General features: G+C 40.1%; 2 protein-coding genes across 2 annotated transcripts; one reads left to right on the plus strand and one right to left on the minus strand.

The window, feature by feature from the left end:
• Nucleotides 1–379: 379 nt before the first annotated feature.
• Nucleotides 380–9,324, plus strand: LOC136443948 (uncharacterized). Its single transcript, XM_066441330.1, has 7 exons — nt 380–630; nt 3,193–3,268; nt 4,392–4,576; nt 4,997–5,132; nt 6,320–6,481; nt 7,289–7,425; nt 7,637–9,324. The coding sequence occupies exons 2-7, from the start codon at nt 3,193–3,195 to the stop codon at nt 7,958–7,960; spliced, it is 1,020 nt and encodes a 339-aa protein (XP_066297427.1). The 5' UTR covers nt 380–630; the 3' UTR covers nt 7,961–9,324.
• LOC136443949 (sigma non-opioid intracellular receptor 1-like) lies at nt 9,036–17,074 on the minus strand. The gene is made up of 4 exons (XM_066441331.1): nt 16,920–17,074; nt 13,482–13,694; nt 12,328–12,420; nt 9,036–11,977 (listed from the first exon to the last, which is right to left on the minus strand). Exons 1-4 carry the CDS (start codon nt 17,053–17,055, stop codon nt 11,511–11,513), a joined length of 909 nt encoding a protein of 302 aa, XP_066297428.1. The 5' UTR covers nt 17,056–17,074; the 3' UTR covers nt 9,036–11,510.
• Nucleotides 17,075–17,100: the final 26 nt, after the last annotated feature.

The following is a 17,100-nucleotide window of genomic DNA, read 5'->3' on the forward strand; positions in this document are numbered from 1 at the left end:
ATCTGCCACCAAACAATCAAGATCATAGCATGCCCGAAACAAAAGATACAAGAACCGGAAATTCTGATGCAGTACCAGGGGGCTAACAAGCGACATTGACTACCCACATACCAAATATCGTTACAATCCATCCAGAGGTTCTAAAGTTATGCTTACAAGTAATATCCGGAAACACAGACACACAGACACACACAGGCACGCACACACACACATACACACACATACACACACACACACACGTAATAAGGCGTATTACAGAATACCGCTCGCCCCTTTCCCAGCCGAGCGAGTTTACGTCAGACTTAACCGGCCCTCTCAATGCCACATCAAGGTCAAAGTCAGACGTTCTCTCGGTGAATATCGAACTAGAAAGGGCTGTTCTCAGGCCAACATGTCTGGACGCAATTTTCCCCCGTGATGTTTAACGGTTCTGCCACAGTGGTTTTGATTAGAGCAGCCACGAGACTGGAAACTCGCTGGTTTGGCGAGATGCCAAGATGAGATAAGCAAGGGGAGAACACATGACCCGCTCAGGTCACGTCCAGCTCGTACTCAGGCTCACACCGTTCATTCCGCAGAGACATTGAATATTACCGTCAGCCGTGACACGCTTCCGGCCAACTTCTAAAGGTACGTTAGCTTCTGTTACAGTAAGGGTGGTCATATTCGTCATACAATCGTCGCACGATTGGAAGCTGAGGGTATTCTTGGGATACTTGTGCATGTGTCGCACTAGAATTCAGCTACATCGAATAAGCAGTATTAGATCCTTGTCTTCGGTTTGCTCTATCACAGCCCGCTTAAAGAATTCCACGAAATCAAAATCGCACGACGACCTACAACAACCGCCTCCCAGAAAACATTAAGACACGGCTTCGTAAATGTGTGTCTATGGCTTCACCTACATGTACGTGAGGCACATTCCTCCTTAGATAATTAGTTTGACCTTGACTTGGTGTTGTCAACAAGAAGCTAACGTTACGCAATGTGTGCACCGTGGTTTGAAGCATCATCCAAAGAAGGGAAGACATTCGTACTCCTTGTGAGACAACTAGCTTAGAAAAACTTTCGGAACTGGCGATTTAAAACTGAGAATATTCTTCTTCTTCTCGTGTCACCGCTTCTGCCTGCTACACGCTCCCTCTCCAATATTCCGCTACTGCAATTCCTCTTGGGGTCAGGGCTTCAAGGTCCTCTCTGAGAATATATACAGATTTTTATATAATCTGTAACGTTATATGATGTCAGTTAAAGATTTAGGAATTCACTTAAACTTGAAAGTAGTAGAGTATCTTGTGTTGGCTCACATAGTAATAGATACAGATTCTAACAATATCAACAGTCACGTTAATGGAGTACTAACGGTATCGGATTGATCCTAGTTTCTCTTTACTAGCCAGTGATACGACACGTGGCTTGGCATTCAAAGCACGGTTTGATGTGAGCTATTCACAGAAGGCATGGTGCCAAAACCAAGACAAATCGTTAAATCTCTGGAGTGTCAGGGGAGGTCTCGGTCACTGAACCAGCAAGGCGGACGATTAGCGTTACATGCGAGATCAGAGAGGGAGAAAATACGAATTATGATAGGTAATGATCACTGTTGAATAATTTAAGATTCTATTCGATGGAGTAATTAGACAGCAGCCAATATATCATATCTGTAGGCAAAACAGTACATATGTTACTGGACTTTAACCAATCGCTATAAAGCTAGTATGAACCATGATGTGGTCTACTACACCTCAATGAAAGGGGAGGGACATGCGCACATTTTTTTCTTGTTATTATTTTTGAGAATTTTTTCCAGGTGAAATCTTTGGTCAATTTTGGCCAGTTTTCAGGCAGGGAGACCAGACATGTGTTAACTTTTCAAATCCAGAAAGAAATCGTGACCTTTGACCTTTGTTGTGGTATAGAATTGCATCATTTGGGAATGGGTTTTCCCCTACTAGACCAGCGATTCCCAGCTGCAGGGGGTAAGATCAGGGTTTGTTTACGTTCAAACACGTCTAGTGCGTTAGAATGCAGGCGTCGAATCCCGGATTTTTCCAAAAACGGCAACTAGACATGTTTAGCTGTCCAGTGGATGGAAGTGTTTGGACATTGAAATACTGTTAAGTGTACTTTGAAGCCTGTTTTTGATCCCTGTGTTGTACATAATCTGATGGATGCCTGTTCAGCTACTCCCTCCCCGAAAGGCGACCTGCAGGTCGATTGGAGTTTATGAATGACTAAAGGTTCAAACAAATATGCGGTCTGCACTCGTCTGGGGTCGGACCATCCCACTGTACTTGTGGGTGGGTGTACTCAAGGAGGTTAAATACTGTATCTAACCTCCTTTCTGTACTTGAACGTTCCATCATGGTTACCTCACCATAATATAAATATCAACATTGAAATGCAGAAGGAACATTGTCCTAATAAGGGATAAGAATCAAATCATGCATGGCCTGTCCGTATGTTATAGTCTCCAAGCAGATGTTAGGTGGCAAAGTCGTGGCGTTTTCAAAGATGCCCTGGCCTGTTTCTGTTACAACCTGTCGTCCCGCAACAGAAGTGGGCATCCTGAAAAACGTAAGGATTTTGCCCCCCGACGTCTGCTTGGAGATAAACCTAATCGTTTGGTGTGCTTGAGGGAGTTTAAGACGTACCCTGGCTAGTTAAGTTAAAACGAGCAATTTGATTAGTCTACGTCATGATCAAATCTGATGACAACGTGTTGCACATACAGAGAATGCTATTGGCCAAACCTGTGATAGCCTGGGTACTATCCTCTACAGTACAATTTACACTTGATTCTTCATACCTCCTGGTCATGACGTCAAGTAGAATTCAGTGAGCTAGTTCAGGGGCAAGCGTTAATGAGGCTGGCTTATCTGCCCAACGAATACAAAGTAATGTAGTTTGATACTTACGTTGACGAGCGCGATTTTTATATCATTTCTTCTGCCTTAATTTGCTTCCAAGTCGTCTGTTTGTTTGGTAGTGGTTATTACTTGTTTTATTGTTCCGTTTTCATAAATTAGTTTTTCAATCGCCATAACATTTTCGGCACGCAGTTACAAAGTGTTGATAACGTTAGAGACATTTGGATGACAACACAAACAGTTTTGCTTTTTCGGTTGAATGATTCTGATGTATTTTTCAATTAAACCATGGAGTTTTGCTGTTCTTGTTTTTGTTTGGCAGATGTGCATGTTGGTGATGTTGTTTCTGATGGCGGAGTTAGGGAGCAGTGAAGCACAGAAGCAAACCAGCCGACAAGGTACAGTTTGTTTCTGTTTGTTTTGTTTGTTTGTTTGTTTGTTTGTTTCTTTAATCAAGATCCCAATTAGCGTTCAATTCTAATAAATAGGTATTAGCTGTTGGAAAGATAATTGATACATAATTCTACTAACTGTCCGTGCATGCTGCAGCAAATCTGACGCGATATGTATCCTATGCAGATTCAAGGTTTGAATTGCGCATGCCCAGTGTGATGTATTGTGGGTAATATGTAAAAGATGATGGCCCCCGAGACAAAAAAAACACGTCTGGAACGTGGTATCAAGCATGGCCTAGACAAGAACTTTTGGCAAGTTAGGGGCCTTCACCTTTGACCTCGCACATGCGCAGTTCAAACCCATATTTCTATCATTCTTTTCTGATTTTCCTCTAAGTTCATGTTGATTCGATTTTATGGATGATATCTTATTGGAACCCCAAAACTGGTGCAACTGGAGCAAAAAAAGTTGTGCAAAAAAGTTGCCTTTATTATATCTAAGTGAAATCTAAGTGGTCAGGAAGGATGAACAAAACGTAACACATAGAGTATAGTGTACCACACAATACATTCTTCATTTTTGTTCTTTCACTTCTTCTTCGTTGACTTTGGAATCGACTTTTGCATTCTAATTAAGTATCGGTTTTCGGATTTTTTGTGTGCATTTTATTTGCTCATTTCCCAGCTGCTTTGTACAATTAACAACATGGTCGAAACCTTTTTTTTAAACGGACGAAAATTGATGCGCGCGCGGATGTTATCCATATATCGAATCAACATGGCCTTATTTACATTCAACAGACGATGTTTGCCAATAGCTTAAATCATTTGTTCACATTGACCATTTTCCAGAATGTTGATATAATAATAATCGTTGTCACCTCGCTTGTGCGCTATTGTAAAAACATCGTTCGGGTCATTTATATCACCCAGTTTTCATTTAGTTTCAAGTCACCTAAAACTAGAGCTTTCGAGTCTTATTTTTGATGCTGTTTCAGCGTTGACACAAACAACCCATTTCTATTTTCAGTCTTTAAGCCGCTGTAATTTGAAGCATTTGCACAATGGTCGCACCATGTGTTCTGTCTTCAAGTATTCGCCGATTTTTCCCCCATTGTTGAATCAGGACAACAGAAACTGGTGATTCTTGACGTAGACCCCGGAATTGATGACGCCATCGCTATGATGATGGTACTATCCCAGCCTGCCGTGCGCGTGCTGGCGGTCACGTGTGTGCGCGGGAATGCGCGGGAAGTCCTGCTGGACTGTAAGAACGCGCTCAGGGTACTGAACGCCGCCGGACGGACAGATGTGAGTTTTAACAAAACAACAAGAAACATATACGTTATGTCAAAGTTGTCAAACAGCACTTTATTACAGAGAACGGTTCATCTTTCTTCCCACCGGCTAGATAAGATTAGTCCCCCCGAATTTTCGACCAGTTCTGTTGTCTTCCTCAGGATAACTGAGGCCCAGGATGCTCGATCAGCACGCGTCACTTTTCGCAAGTGTGACGTGAAAGATCAAAGGTGGATAGAAGTATAAACCTGCCCCCGTCCCGGTTTAGTGAAGGCTGATTTTTCCCCGGGGTTTATAGTTAACTCCCCTCAAAATCTAGAAGAAGTTGATGTATTCTCCAGGTCATTTTAGCTTTATTTGACTTACTAAGATATACTTTGAGTTAGTTTCGGAGGCTTGATGCTAGAAGATACGTTTGTATGGTCTATGCAGATCCCCGTGTACGTGGGGGCGTCTCTTCAACTGATGGGGAACGACGTGTACGACTATACCCACTGGAACGGACGGGATAGCATGGGTGACGCAGCCGACAAGTACCCCCCAGACTACAGGCTTATCAACCAGGCAGGTAGGGCCGACTTTGACTAGAAATCTCCTGATTCAGAGACATGTTGTTTCAGTACTTATTTCAGGTTCGCGATAAACGAATCCTATTTTACAATTGTCTATCTTCTGATTCTGACACACTCCAGTCGCCCGCACATTTCCGTCAAAAAAATGGCAAAATCAGAATACGTTGATGAAGTTTAGACATCCAGGTAGCAAGATATGCCAAAAATAGTTACTCAAGCAACTGGATAAAAATTTTGAAATTTTCAAAAATTTTATCCAGTTGCTTGAGTAACTATTTTTTGCAAAATCAGAATACTCTTCCGTTCGTTGCAGGTTGCTGTTCCATCATGGATTACTAGTCGGCGCTTCATTATCTCCATGAAGTATGTGACGCTGGAACTGCATTGGCGTTTTTGTAAAAATCTTCCAAGGAGAATAACTGAACAAAGATTTTCGTGTTATGTAGATGTACACAATGAAGTGCAAATTATGCAAATTAGGATTTAATTTGCATAACTAATTAGGAAAATCTATATTTCCATTCTAGGTATGTTGTGACAGCTTACACCTGTTGGTTTCGAAACTAGGTCAAGTATTCCCAGGGACCCAACAGCTGGTCAAACCACAAAGGGATATACAACCAAACCTGTATACTTGTTTCTATTGTGTGGATAGCTTAAGTTTTACTTGATATAATGAAATATTGATAATGCAAATCAGAATTCAATTTGCATCATTAATGGAGCCTTTTTATAAGCCCACTCCGTTCAATGGTACGACAGTTTAAAGATGCACATATGTGACTTAGTAATAAAGGGACATTGATTGATAAAAGTTATGCAAATGAAGACTTAATTTGCATAATTAGACAATATAAAAGGAAAGTATTGTAATTTCACATTGGCAGATAAGTGGAATTTCATACTTGTGGCATTTGGAAGTTATGTGAACATAGTTGAATATAAATGTAGGCCTAATTTGCATAATATGTATTTCATGGAGATTTGAGGTCTCCGAACTCTTGTTGCTACTTGCACTTCCCTACATAAATAGTGTTTAATTACAAAATGCAATGTTCAATCCTACGATTATGCCACCAACTTACAATTTTCCCGACATTTCGAAACGAACCTGTGTGCATTTGCTAGCAAATACTTCTTTCTAGTTATATTTCAGCTCCTCATTCTTTCTGCCAACTTTTAGAACACGCCGTGTTAACGTTGATACGGATGTCGAAGGCCTACCCGAACCAGATCACACTGATCGCCCTCGGTCCGCTCACTAACGTGGCCCTGGCCAGGAGGATGGACCCGGACATTTCCTCACGCTTCAAGGAGATCATCATCATGGGAGGCAACATCAGAGGTAAGAGGATGAACTGGAACATGCAAAATGGCGTTAATGATTTGCAATGGACTTTTGAGACGGTAGACAAGTAGCTGCAATGTCTATTGTAAATTTATAACTGTAGAGTTGTCATATGACAATGTGTGCCAACAGCCGCACACACACACACACGCACACACACACCATTCACACACACACACACACACACACACACACACACACACACACACACACACACACACACACACACACACACACACACACACACACACACACACCATTCACACACACACACACACACGCACACACACACACACGCACACACACACACGCACACACACACCATTCACACACACACACACACACACACAAACACACACACACACCGTACACACGCACACACACGCACACACACACACACCATTCACACACACACACACACACACACACACACACACACACACACCGTACACACGCACACACACACACACGCACACACACACACACACGCACACACACGCACACACACACCATTCACACACACACACACACACACACACACACACCGTACACACGCACACACACAGAAAGAAACGCTCAGACACACTTTAGCAAACACATGCATACATCTTCATGCACATAAACGCACACACACACGCTCATACACACGCAAGCATTCATTTACACACGCACATACACACATACACACACACACGCTCACATGCACACACACATAAAACAAACAAAAATCTATTTACACTTATTTGTTATTTTTGAATATTAAAAAACCCGCAAGGTTCCGTTGTCATAATGTGTTTATATCAGGTGAAGGTAACATCGGCATCAGTGCGGAGTTCAACTTCTGGATGGACCCGGAGGCGGCGCAGGTTGTTCTGCGGGAGTACAAGTGTCCCATGAAGGTTGTACCGTGGGAGGTCTGTCAAGAACACGGACTGGAATGGGTAAATGCCATATACTCAATACATCAATATACATTTATTCAAGAAATTTGTTTTTTTTAAAGATCCTGACATTGCTGTTTCCAATCCGATCATACATGTATAGTTAGCTATGGTTGCAGTTGTACCAAGCACTTGCATGTTTATGTTGCATGTCGGTATGTAAAAGGTTCTTGATTATCTAAGTACTAAAGGAAAATTTGACTTAATTCAGGATTTCTTCGCGAACTGGACCGCTATGCCGACTCGGAGAGCTCGGTTCATCAAGGCTATTTCCCTGAACCTGTCCAAGTGGCTGCGGGCCCAGGGAGAACCCACGTACCTGTCCTGCGATCCTCTGGCCACGGCTATCGTCATAGACCCCGGCATCGTCCAGAACGTGGACACCGTGTACGCCACCGTGGAGGTAGAGGGGGAGTACACCCGGGCGCAGATGGTGGTGGACTGGTGGGGATTCCGCAGAAAGACCCCAAATGTGGACATCATCAGAAGTCTGAACATGTCCAGGTACAAGAGTCTCTTGATGACTGCCATGTGAATGTGGGAATGAAGCCTCCAAGGCGGAGCGTTGCACGTGTATCATTCAGGCGTATATAAATATGGTCTCAATTTGTCTCATTTTAGCCGTTGAATTAACATGCTCCGCAGTTATATCTTCAACAATAATAGCAAATAAAGCTACTTTCACTTTTTTGACACCGCTGGGTTGAGTGTTTTGGCAAAGATGACATATCTGACATATTCTACAACAATGTTGCAGCATATATTTCTTTCACATATCAATGATGTCACAATCATATCATTATGCCAATGTTCAAAGACAATAAGTGGTATTTATGTATAATATGCCCTTTGTCTTGTTGCGAATTCAATGTATCAGTTATTCATCAGGACAGAAAAATTTAATGAAGTAAATATTATTGTTATATCAGCCTGGTATCCAAACCTTCCGTCCCTCTCTGCATAACTTAGATACATTTCCTTCCGAAAACGGTTCAAAATGTGATTTGCAACTGTTCATTGGTATTATATCTGTGTATATCTTAAAACATTAAACAAAAAGAGACCATCAACAACTCTACAGTCATATCTTTATGTACTATCATATTTTAGGTCAACAGAACAAGCTCTATGTGAACGCTGTACGTATTTGTTGCATGTAACATTAGACGACAAAGCCACAGATTCAGAGTACGCCGAATAGAAACTTTCCTAGAGCTGCTCAAATGTAGCAGATGTCTTAGTTATTAGGAAACATCGTGTTTACATATTGTGGATATCTTCAACGTTGATACGATGTTACGTTAGATATGCTTATTAATTTTGAAGCTTTCCTTGCAGTCTACTAGTGCCCAGTTACAAACTTTGAACCATAGGGTTGTCATCGGACAGTGGTAGATGTGTTGGACAAGATTCTGTTGTCTTGTTGTAGAAAGGTTTACCTATAGTCTTTCAGTTTTCAAACCTTGCTTAAATCCCTACCAAAGAGAAATTGTACAATACAATACAATTGTACAATCAAGTTACATGTGATCAACTTTGTAAAAAAAACCTGTGCAAAGTAACGATTGTGCAAGTAGCAAGAAGGCAAGGAAGAATACAAGAAAACAGCCTAAGAAAAGAAATCTTTTATTCCAAGTAGCCACTTCCTATATTTCAAACATTTCCTAGATCCTAAAGAGATAGCACAATCATAACGTCTTGAAGAGATTACATAGAAATGTTCACACTTAAAAAATTATTCTAAGAAAAGAATACAGCAGTCTAAATGACATCATTGTTTTGCATACCAGTATCGGTATCAACGGCCCCAAAATATCTGTACCTTTTCCTTATTCCTCTACTGTCACCTGTCTGTTAACCATTTAGCACCACAAATTAAATTACATTCAAGCATCGTGATTGGTGGGATTTTAACTGCTCAAATAGCTCTGGTAGTAGAGACTTAGTCTAGATTCTGACCATTGATTTGAAATAATTTACGTTGAGCATAATCAAGAAATTGTCCACAGCAAAAGTGTACTACACACAATATATTGCATGATCTTAGTATGAATGTCTAAAGCTCCTGTCACACATTCAGGATCTTCTCCAACAAAGATTGGAAGCAGTTTTTTTTTAATGTCCGTCTTTTCTTTTTTTGGACATTTGCATTAGTTTTAGAGTGTCAAAAGAATGTCAGCCATAAAATCAAGACAGTGTGATCTAATATGGTACCTTTGCGTTTCTAACCAATACAAGCTATATATAAACCTACAATAGCACCAACACTTAACATATACAAAAGGACTTTATACATCTTGGCCTAAGTGATGCATTTTCAAGTACAAAATGTAAGTGTACAAATCGTTTCTTCAATGGATATCACAGTTATTTCACATACTCAGGTAAAGTTGTCCTTCCCAGCCAGGGTTTTGATAGAACTTCTTTTGCTATGTTCCTCAGGGCTATGATGACTGGAGCCACTAGATGGCGCAGCTGGAAGAATAATCAGTCCCACATTTTAAGAATCAACCACAGACAAGTTAGAGCTTTCTGGGGATATTGTCGCTGTATTACAGACATTGCCACAAAAAAAAAGCAAAAGGTCAAATGAGCTGATTTTTGCTCAATTCCCCATTTTAGGAGTAGAATACATTAGAAACTTGTGTAATAGACTCAAAGGACGGGTAATAATGATTGAGGAGGCTACACGTCCATGTTTGGTTTAGAAAATCTACATCAGTCACAAAACGTGATGAGGGGGGATAAAAAAACTTTGGGACAAATTCTCCTCTCAGCAGCGCCACCTAGCAGGTGAGAATTATCTGCAGACTCCAGACAACCACAGAAGTTGGCAGAGCAATTTTAGTATCATTTCATATCAAGGGAGAGTGGCATTCTTGAGGTCTTAATTTTGACATCAAATGATATATTTTATCAACAATATAATATGGATATTGCATGTTGGTCTGGCATAATCTTTTTCTTTCAAATTCCACATCAATTCTTATAGATCATTATCAATTCTTATACATGATTGTGCACTTTTCTTCAATATTAAGCTAAACTTAAATATCTTATAGAATATTCTTAGGTTTTGATCAAAATAGGATCTCTTTCTTTATCATTACAATAAGCTTGTTTTAATTGTAGTTGCATTGAACAATTTTTAACGATTTGTTTTGTGTCAAAAACTGAAGGCAAGAATATTCTTTGGACAAAATATATCTTACAAACTAGGGATCCTTGCAAACTTTTGAAAGGCGACAATATGGATATCTATTTGGGCGAATACAAATCCCTTAAAAAGTACAGAAATTTTCATACAATTTTAAACATGTAAAACAGATATGTGTTCTATTTTGGGTCATGAGGCAGGTCAGCAATTACATAATACAATTTTCATGTCCAGTTGGTACATATATTAAGCATTTTCCAATTTACCCTAAGCTTTCATTTTTTTTCATAGTTAACACATAAATGGCCATATCGGGGAATCAAATTTGCTGTTTTTTTATAACAAAAAGAACATATCATAAAAGTTTTCTTCAGATCAAAGCCTGTCATCCATAGTCAAATAAAGGTATCACAGCATAATTATATAAACTTCAGCGAACCACAAGTTCATAATGTGGTAAACCCACACTTCTAGTATTTGGGGATATTGAAGGTTATTTAGACACAATTTTGCTATAACTGATATCTTGTTATGTATGCAAATGAGCTGATACAATAAATTTATGAAAACTGAAAAGCGGCAAAGATGATGATGAATTAATTTATGCAAATACATGCAAAATGCTGTTTGTACCACCCTGTATAAGTCACAAAAAATCTTACAAAACTCTGAATTAATGTTTCTCATTGATTTTGTAAATCTGGCCATAATTAGCATCCCATTTAGTAGCAGAATGTCAAAATGCTGTGACAGCGAGACTCTATGATGTGTAGTCTGCGTACACTTTCTGTGAAGCGAGACTCTATGATGTGTAGTCTGCGTACACTTTCTGTGAAGCGTGACTCTATGATGTGTAGTCTGCGTACACTTTCTGTGAAGTGAGACTCTATGATGTGTAGTCTGCGTACACTTTCTGTGAAGTGAGACTCTATGATGTGTAGTCTGCGTACACTTTCCTCATGTAGGAGGACGCCTGCTGAACCTTCCTGACAGTAAAGTCCACGGCATTGCCCGTGTGTTTCACCGTGAGGTCGGCGGCTATGTTGACCTTTTGGACAGTAACAGTGGTCAGCCAGCTGGCCTTGTTGACCATCCATTTGGCCACCATGGCCGCCTGTTTGGACGTGAAGGTGAAAGCCACCTGGAAGAACTCTTTCAGCTGTCCGCCGATGTCATCCAGGTAGACCATGTAGTGCGATGCCTCTAGCAGAAGTGCCTTGAAGTACACCTTCACGGTGTAGAAGAGGGTGATGAAGTCGTTGGTTCCGAAAACGGTGTCGGACAGGGCGAAGCCGAGCGTAGACGGGATGAAACCGCGCCCGTACTCCACCATCCAGGTTCCAGCTGACCACTGGACGGAGGTGGCATCACCAGCCAGGTGGTGTATGGTGTCACCTGTGGGGAGGGGGGTGGGTTAGGACACAGTGCAGCTGAGTCACCCTACATGTATTTGTGTGTGACAATCCAACATGGTAGCTTCCACTTACTAGTACTGAAATATCATCAATGCAATATAAGGACTTGCTCAACATTTTCAAAAAATTCAAAGCACAGAAGAGGAATTTTGTTACTTACAGAAAAACATTAACTCCCCAAACAATATGATATAACTTAAGGTCTTCTTTTACTTGTACTTATACATGGACTTATACCCGACATAAGTCAAGTAAGTCAAGTAAGTATACATGTAATAGTGAGCCCTGGGCAAGTGTTTAATTTCAATGCCTCATAAGGTCTCATCTTACCAGACTGGAACATCTGACTCTTTGTTGTGCCCTCCTTCCATTGTCTGAAGCTGCCAGTCAGTATGGTGTCCGAGATATTTGCCCAATAGCGACCTGACAAAAAAATTCACAGTAAAATAACAGACTGGGACTGCATGCGCAGTGGACACTGTCGGACACTGTCTGACACTCAAGTGCAGTCAAACTATTCAATTTGGATATAAAGTGTTCTTATGTGATATCATACAGTGCTACAAAATTCTTTAAACCACAAACTCAATGGACATATCAAAATGTTTTTTTTTAAACATTCATTTTTTATTGTTTTATAAGCAAACAACAAAAAAGATACACAAGACATACATGGCACGGAAATAAGGTAATTAACAGACATGAATGGAAACAAAAACCGATAAATAAAAGTAATTGACAGTAACAGTGAATAGACCCCAATTACCATTCCTTTCACATGTTCTTTTTACATATTCTTATATATTGTTATTGCATTATTTTATATATTTAAACCATTCATAAATATATATATATATATATATATATATATATATATATATATATATATATATATATATATATATATATATATGTATTCATATATACGCATATATATACACAGACACATACCCAGACACCTATATGTATTATATATGTCCAATTAACCGGTATCAAAATGTTTGAACCAAGACTTAGTCATTCTTTCTTGCTTGCTCATCACAGAAAAGTGCAGTCAAAATTTTCAATTTTCAAATTGTTCTTAAATGTCATATCATACAGTACTACAATACTGCTTCAACCACAAACTTAAAACACTGCAAAACCCTTTCCCCCTACTACATGTAGTGTATAGCTAATACCACAAAACTCAAGTCCTCGAAAAACCAAATCAATTCATTCAACAAGAGATGATTATTGATTCGTAGTCCATCCAGAGGTTTTTCAGATATAATATTTCTGACTGCACAAAATCCTGAAACACACACACACACACACACACACACACACACACTTACACACACACACACACACACACAGACAGACAGACAGACAGACACACACACACACACACACACACACACACACACACACACACACAGACAGGCCAAAAACTATCCAGTCTTCCATCTTTCATGTGGGTAATAATAGGAGGAGGACAGTACCTGAGTGTCCGACAGTGTCCACTGCAGTCCCAAAGAACAGTACGTACTCTGTGAGGGAGGCGTGGAGGAGACACATGGACCCCATCCACCCTCCCGCGTTCACAAACACCCACTGAAGGTCGTTGTCGGGCAGGATATGTCCAGGATAGCGGCGGCGAAGCTCATCAAGGACTTTCCTGAACGCCGCCTCGTGTCCGGCCGTCTTCGCTGTGACTGCAGGGGATGCATTGGTCAATCTCAATGTAAGTCTCAGAGGGGGTACACAAGCGGATGTACATTATTTTAGCGGCAAATTAGCGCAAGGTAGGGAGGTGACCAATCTGGGAGATGGTGTAAAAGGGCCCTCTGATGTGCTTTTGTCCTTCCACAGTGACACTTTGAAAGTGTAAGTTAACAATTTGGCAGTTACATGAGTACCCATGGGGAAACTTGTGATTAGAAGGATTATTTTGTCAGTTTGGAGGATCATATCAACATTTTCACATCATAAGATCAGTAAATTCTTGCAAAGTACCACTACACTTGTTCCAAAATTAAGCGTAATGGTACCAAGTTAGTGTGATGGTCACAAATCAATAAGTGCCATTTTTAAAAACCAATTGCTCAATTACAGTACATAGGTCCTCTTGAATTTACAGGTGATTGCTTCAAACTGTCTCCTTTGATGCAATTTTGTTTGCCAATGCCAATGTTTTAGTAACATAATTGGGGCTTGAAGCAGGTAAAATTCAAAATACCCGTCTGTGCCTCTATTTTTCTTCCCTTTTATTAGTATCCATTTACCCACTTTCTCAAAGCTGACTCTGCCAGAAAGACTGCAACTTCTCTAAAGATCTCTCTTAGGCTGGCATCACACAGCAGAAAACAAGTTTGTGAGCTCTAATGTTTATAATTTATAGTCTGGTGTACATACAATACTAGGCATTGCCATCATGCTACATTGTATAGTTGTTAATGTACATGTACTCTGTATAGTTGTGTCATTTTGGAATATAGTAAATCATGCGCACATGCATTAAATTGTATCCCAGGGAATGCTGTGGCATTGTTTGATATCAATGCATAGGTTTAGAAAATACAATCCCTAAAATCCCATATTCGTCTATGGACACATTATTCAAACAAAGATGTGACCATGTTTGTACATGTAACTAAAACTTTTGTGCCTCAGATGTTGAACTTTCTACACAGGCTTTTTATTGACGTCATAATGATTCTAATTCGCATCTCCGGCAAACATGTTAGAGCACAGCAGCAGCATGTTGGCATGTGTAACAGATGTGCAACGTACTCCGATATGGCCAAATTGATGATCATATGAAAAGCTTGAATTTTACAAGAATATGATAACCTGTCTCAAGTCTCAAACAAAATTTTATGGCTACATAGCTGGTAAATTGTTTGTAACTTGTAGTAATTGTCTTAGATATTTTTCAAGCCTACCTACAGCGGTACTAGTATATAATGCATTTCTTAAAATACATTGCTGAAAATGCATTTAAGTTCGCGATGATTCAATTTCACGGTAGGAAGAAAATTGAATATTTTCACTGTGGTTTTTAGTTCGCAGTTGAAACAAAGTGGTAGCTGGGCAGAAGAGTGAACCAGCAAATTTCAATGCATTTACAGTTACTGTAGAACTTAACAGTAACCCAGTAGTCCTTCAGAAAGCTACACAGTATTGCTACTATGCCTCACAGACAAGTATCCTCAGGGGCAAATATTAGCCACATCATTAACCAAGCTGTGAAGATATGATTATTGATCTGAACAAAAATGTCTTTCATGTTCTGCACATCTGTTGAAAAATGGCGATCTTGTCTTGCCTGTCTTGTCTTTTAAGTTTACCTGAACCAATATCACCACTAGTATCAGACATCAGAAGAAAATAATGTCTACAACTTGGTGGTTTTGGGACACAAACTATTAGCAAATGTCAGCACTGATTCTAATACTACTAGTAATAGGTTCCAAAGTTCAGTCTCAGTGTATTACGGTAAATCTTGAAATGTTTGTGACAATTATCTTTTTGGCGGAATTTGTGGTGACCTCTCCACTGCAAAATCATCACACTGATATTCTTAATAAAGAAAAAGATTGGCTTGCCAGGCACCCCCACCCCCCCGATAACATGGTTAACTCACCTACCCGAACACCGTAATGCTGTGACACTGGACTAATGACTGTTCTTCCTCATATAAGGCCGTGTATATCCAACCTTTGTCTCCCTCCACCACATTCAACACCACTTTCTGCTGCTTACATCTGACTGACAAGCCAATTTGTCCCAGCAACTAACATTACGTTTCCTGCCTCCCACATGACAACTACGCACCCCTACCACTTATCCATGACCCCTCGAAACAACACCGCCAACACATCCCAGCCAGAACATATGCTTAAGCATACAATATAACACATTTCTACACTTTTCTCGTTATTTATGCAAAGTACTTCACCCAAAATCTAATCATCTTGAGATTTCCCACATACACACCAACACACCAAATACGCCAACAAACCATCCAGGCCTTCTCGACTTATCGTGTTCACTAACAGACACACAGACAAGAATCAAAAAATAACTTTCTTGACGAAGGTAATTACATATCTAAGAAAACATTATGATCTTCCAGAGTCACTGACGACATAATTGTAGTTCAAGCTACCGCCCCATTATATTTCATATGGCCACAGTCTGTCCAATCATAAAGTGCCAAGCCAGCCCACATACTTGTCATGACTGTGTGTATATTAATATTAAATGACGTAATCTCCAAGCAGATGTCGGGGTGAAGAATCGTAACGTTTGCAGTTCGCCTTCTCTGGAAGCGCTCTACAGATACAATGTATGTGAACTTTGGGGTAGTGGCTGTCAGAGAGGCTTGGCCGTCAGAAAATGTTACTATTTCAAGAATTTGAAATACCTTTTACTTTAAGTTCGCTGGGATTCAATTTTGTCGTAGAGAGAAAAATGGAGTGTTCAATTGTATTCTAATATTGAAACAATTAAGGGATAGGTGGGCAAATGGCAGCACAAGCATTTTGCGATGAAGAAGTCACCGTGAAAACCGCAAACATTAAACCACCGCAAAAATTTCAACACTTTACATTGTATCTTTCAAGCTAACATCTGCTTGACGTTATGTCCATACGTTCATTCATTGGTTCCCGTTCATTCGGGTTCAAAATGTAAGTACGCCGGACAGACACTTGGTACGTTTGGTATTGGTAAGATAAGGCTGGAATCGTAATCTACATGGGGCATCCATCTACAAAACCGTTTTAAGGGTCTTAACGTTGTTTTTAAGGCCTTGAAATTAAGGCACAAACATCTTAAATTCTCATAGCCTTCCACTGGGACGTCCAGGTCGACTTGTCCACAAACTTTAAATCGTCTTTGTGGCCAAAACAACAATCTCTCGCTGTAAAACTCACCGACATGCTTTCTGGAGATCTCGGCTACCGAGTTAGCATGGAAAGTGTAGGTCTTGTTGTTCAACCAGAAGTTAATTCCGTAGATGAAAACACCGACCAAGACCAGGAAAAACAAGATACGCGAAACCGACGCCATCCTTAACTAGGGTGTACCATTCAAATAGTAGGGGTGTGGATTTCT

This window comes from Branchiostoma lanceolatum, chromosome 10 (assembly GCF_035083965.1).
Source record: "Branchiostoma lanceolatum isolate klBraLanc5 chromosome 10, klBraLanc5.hap2, whole genome shotgun sequence".
Taxonomy (NCBI): domain Eukaryota; kingdom Metazoa; phylum Chordata; class Leptocardii; order Amphioxiformes; family Branchiostomatidae; genus Branchiostoma; species Branchiostoma lanceolatum.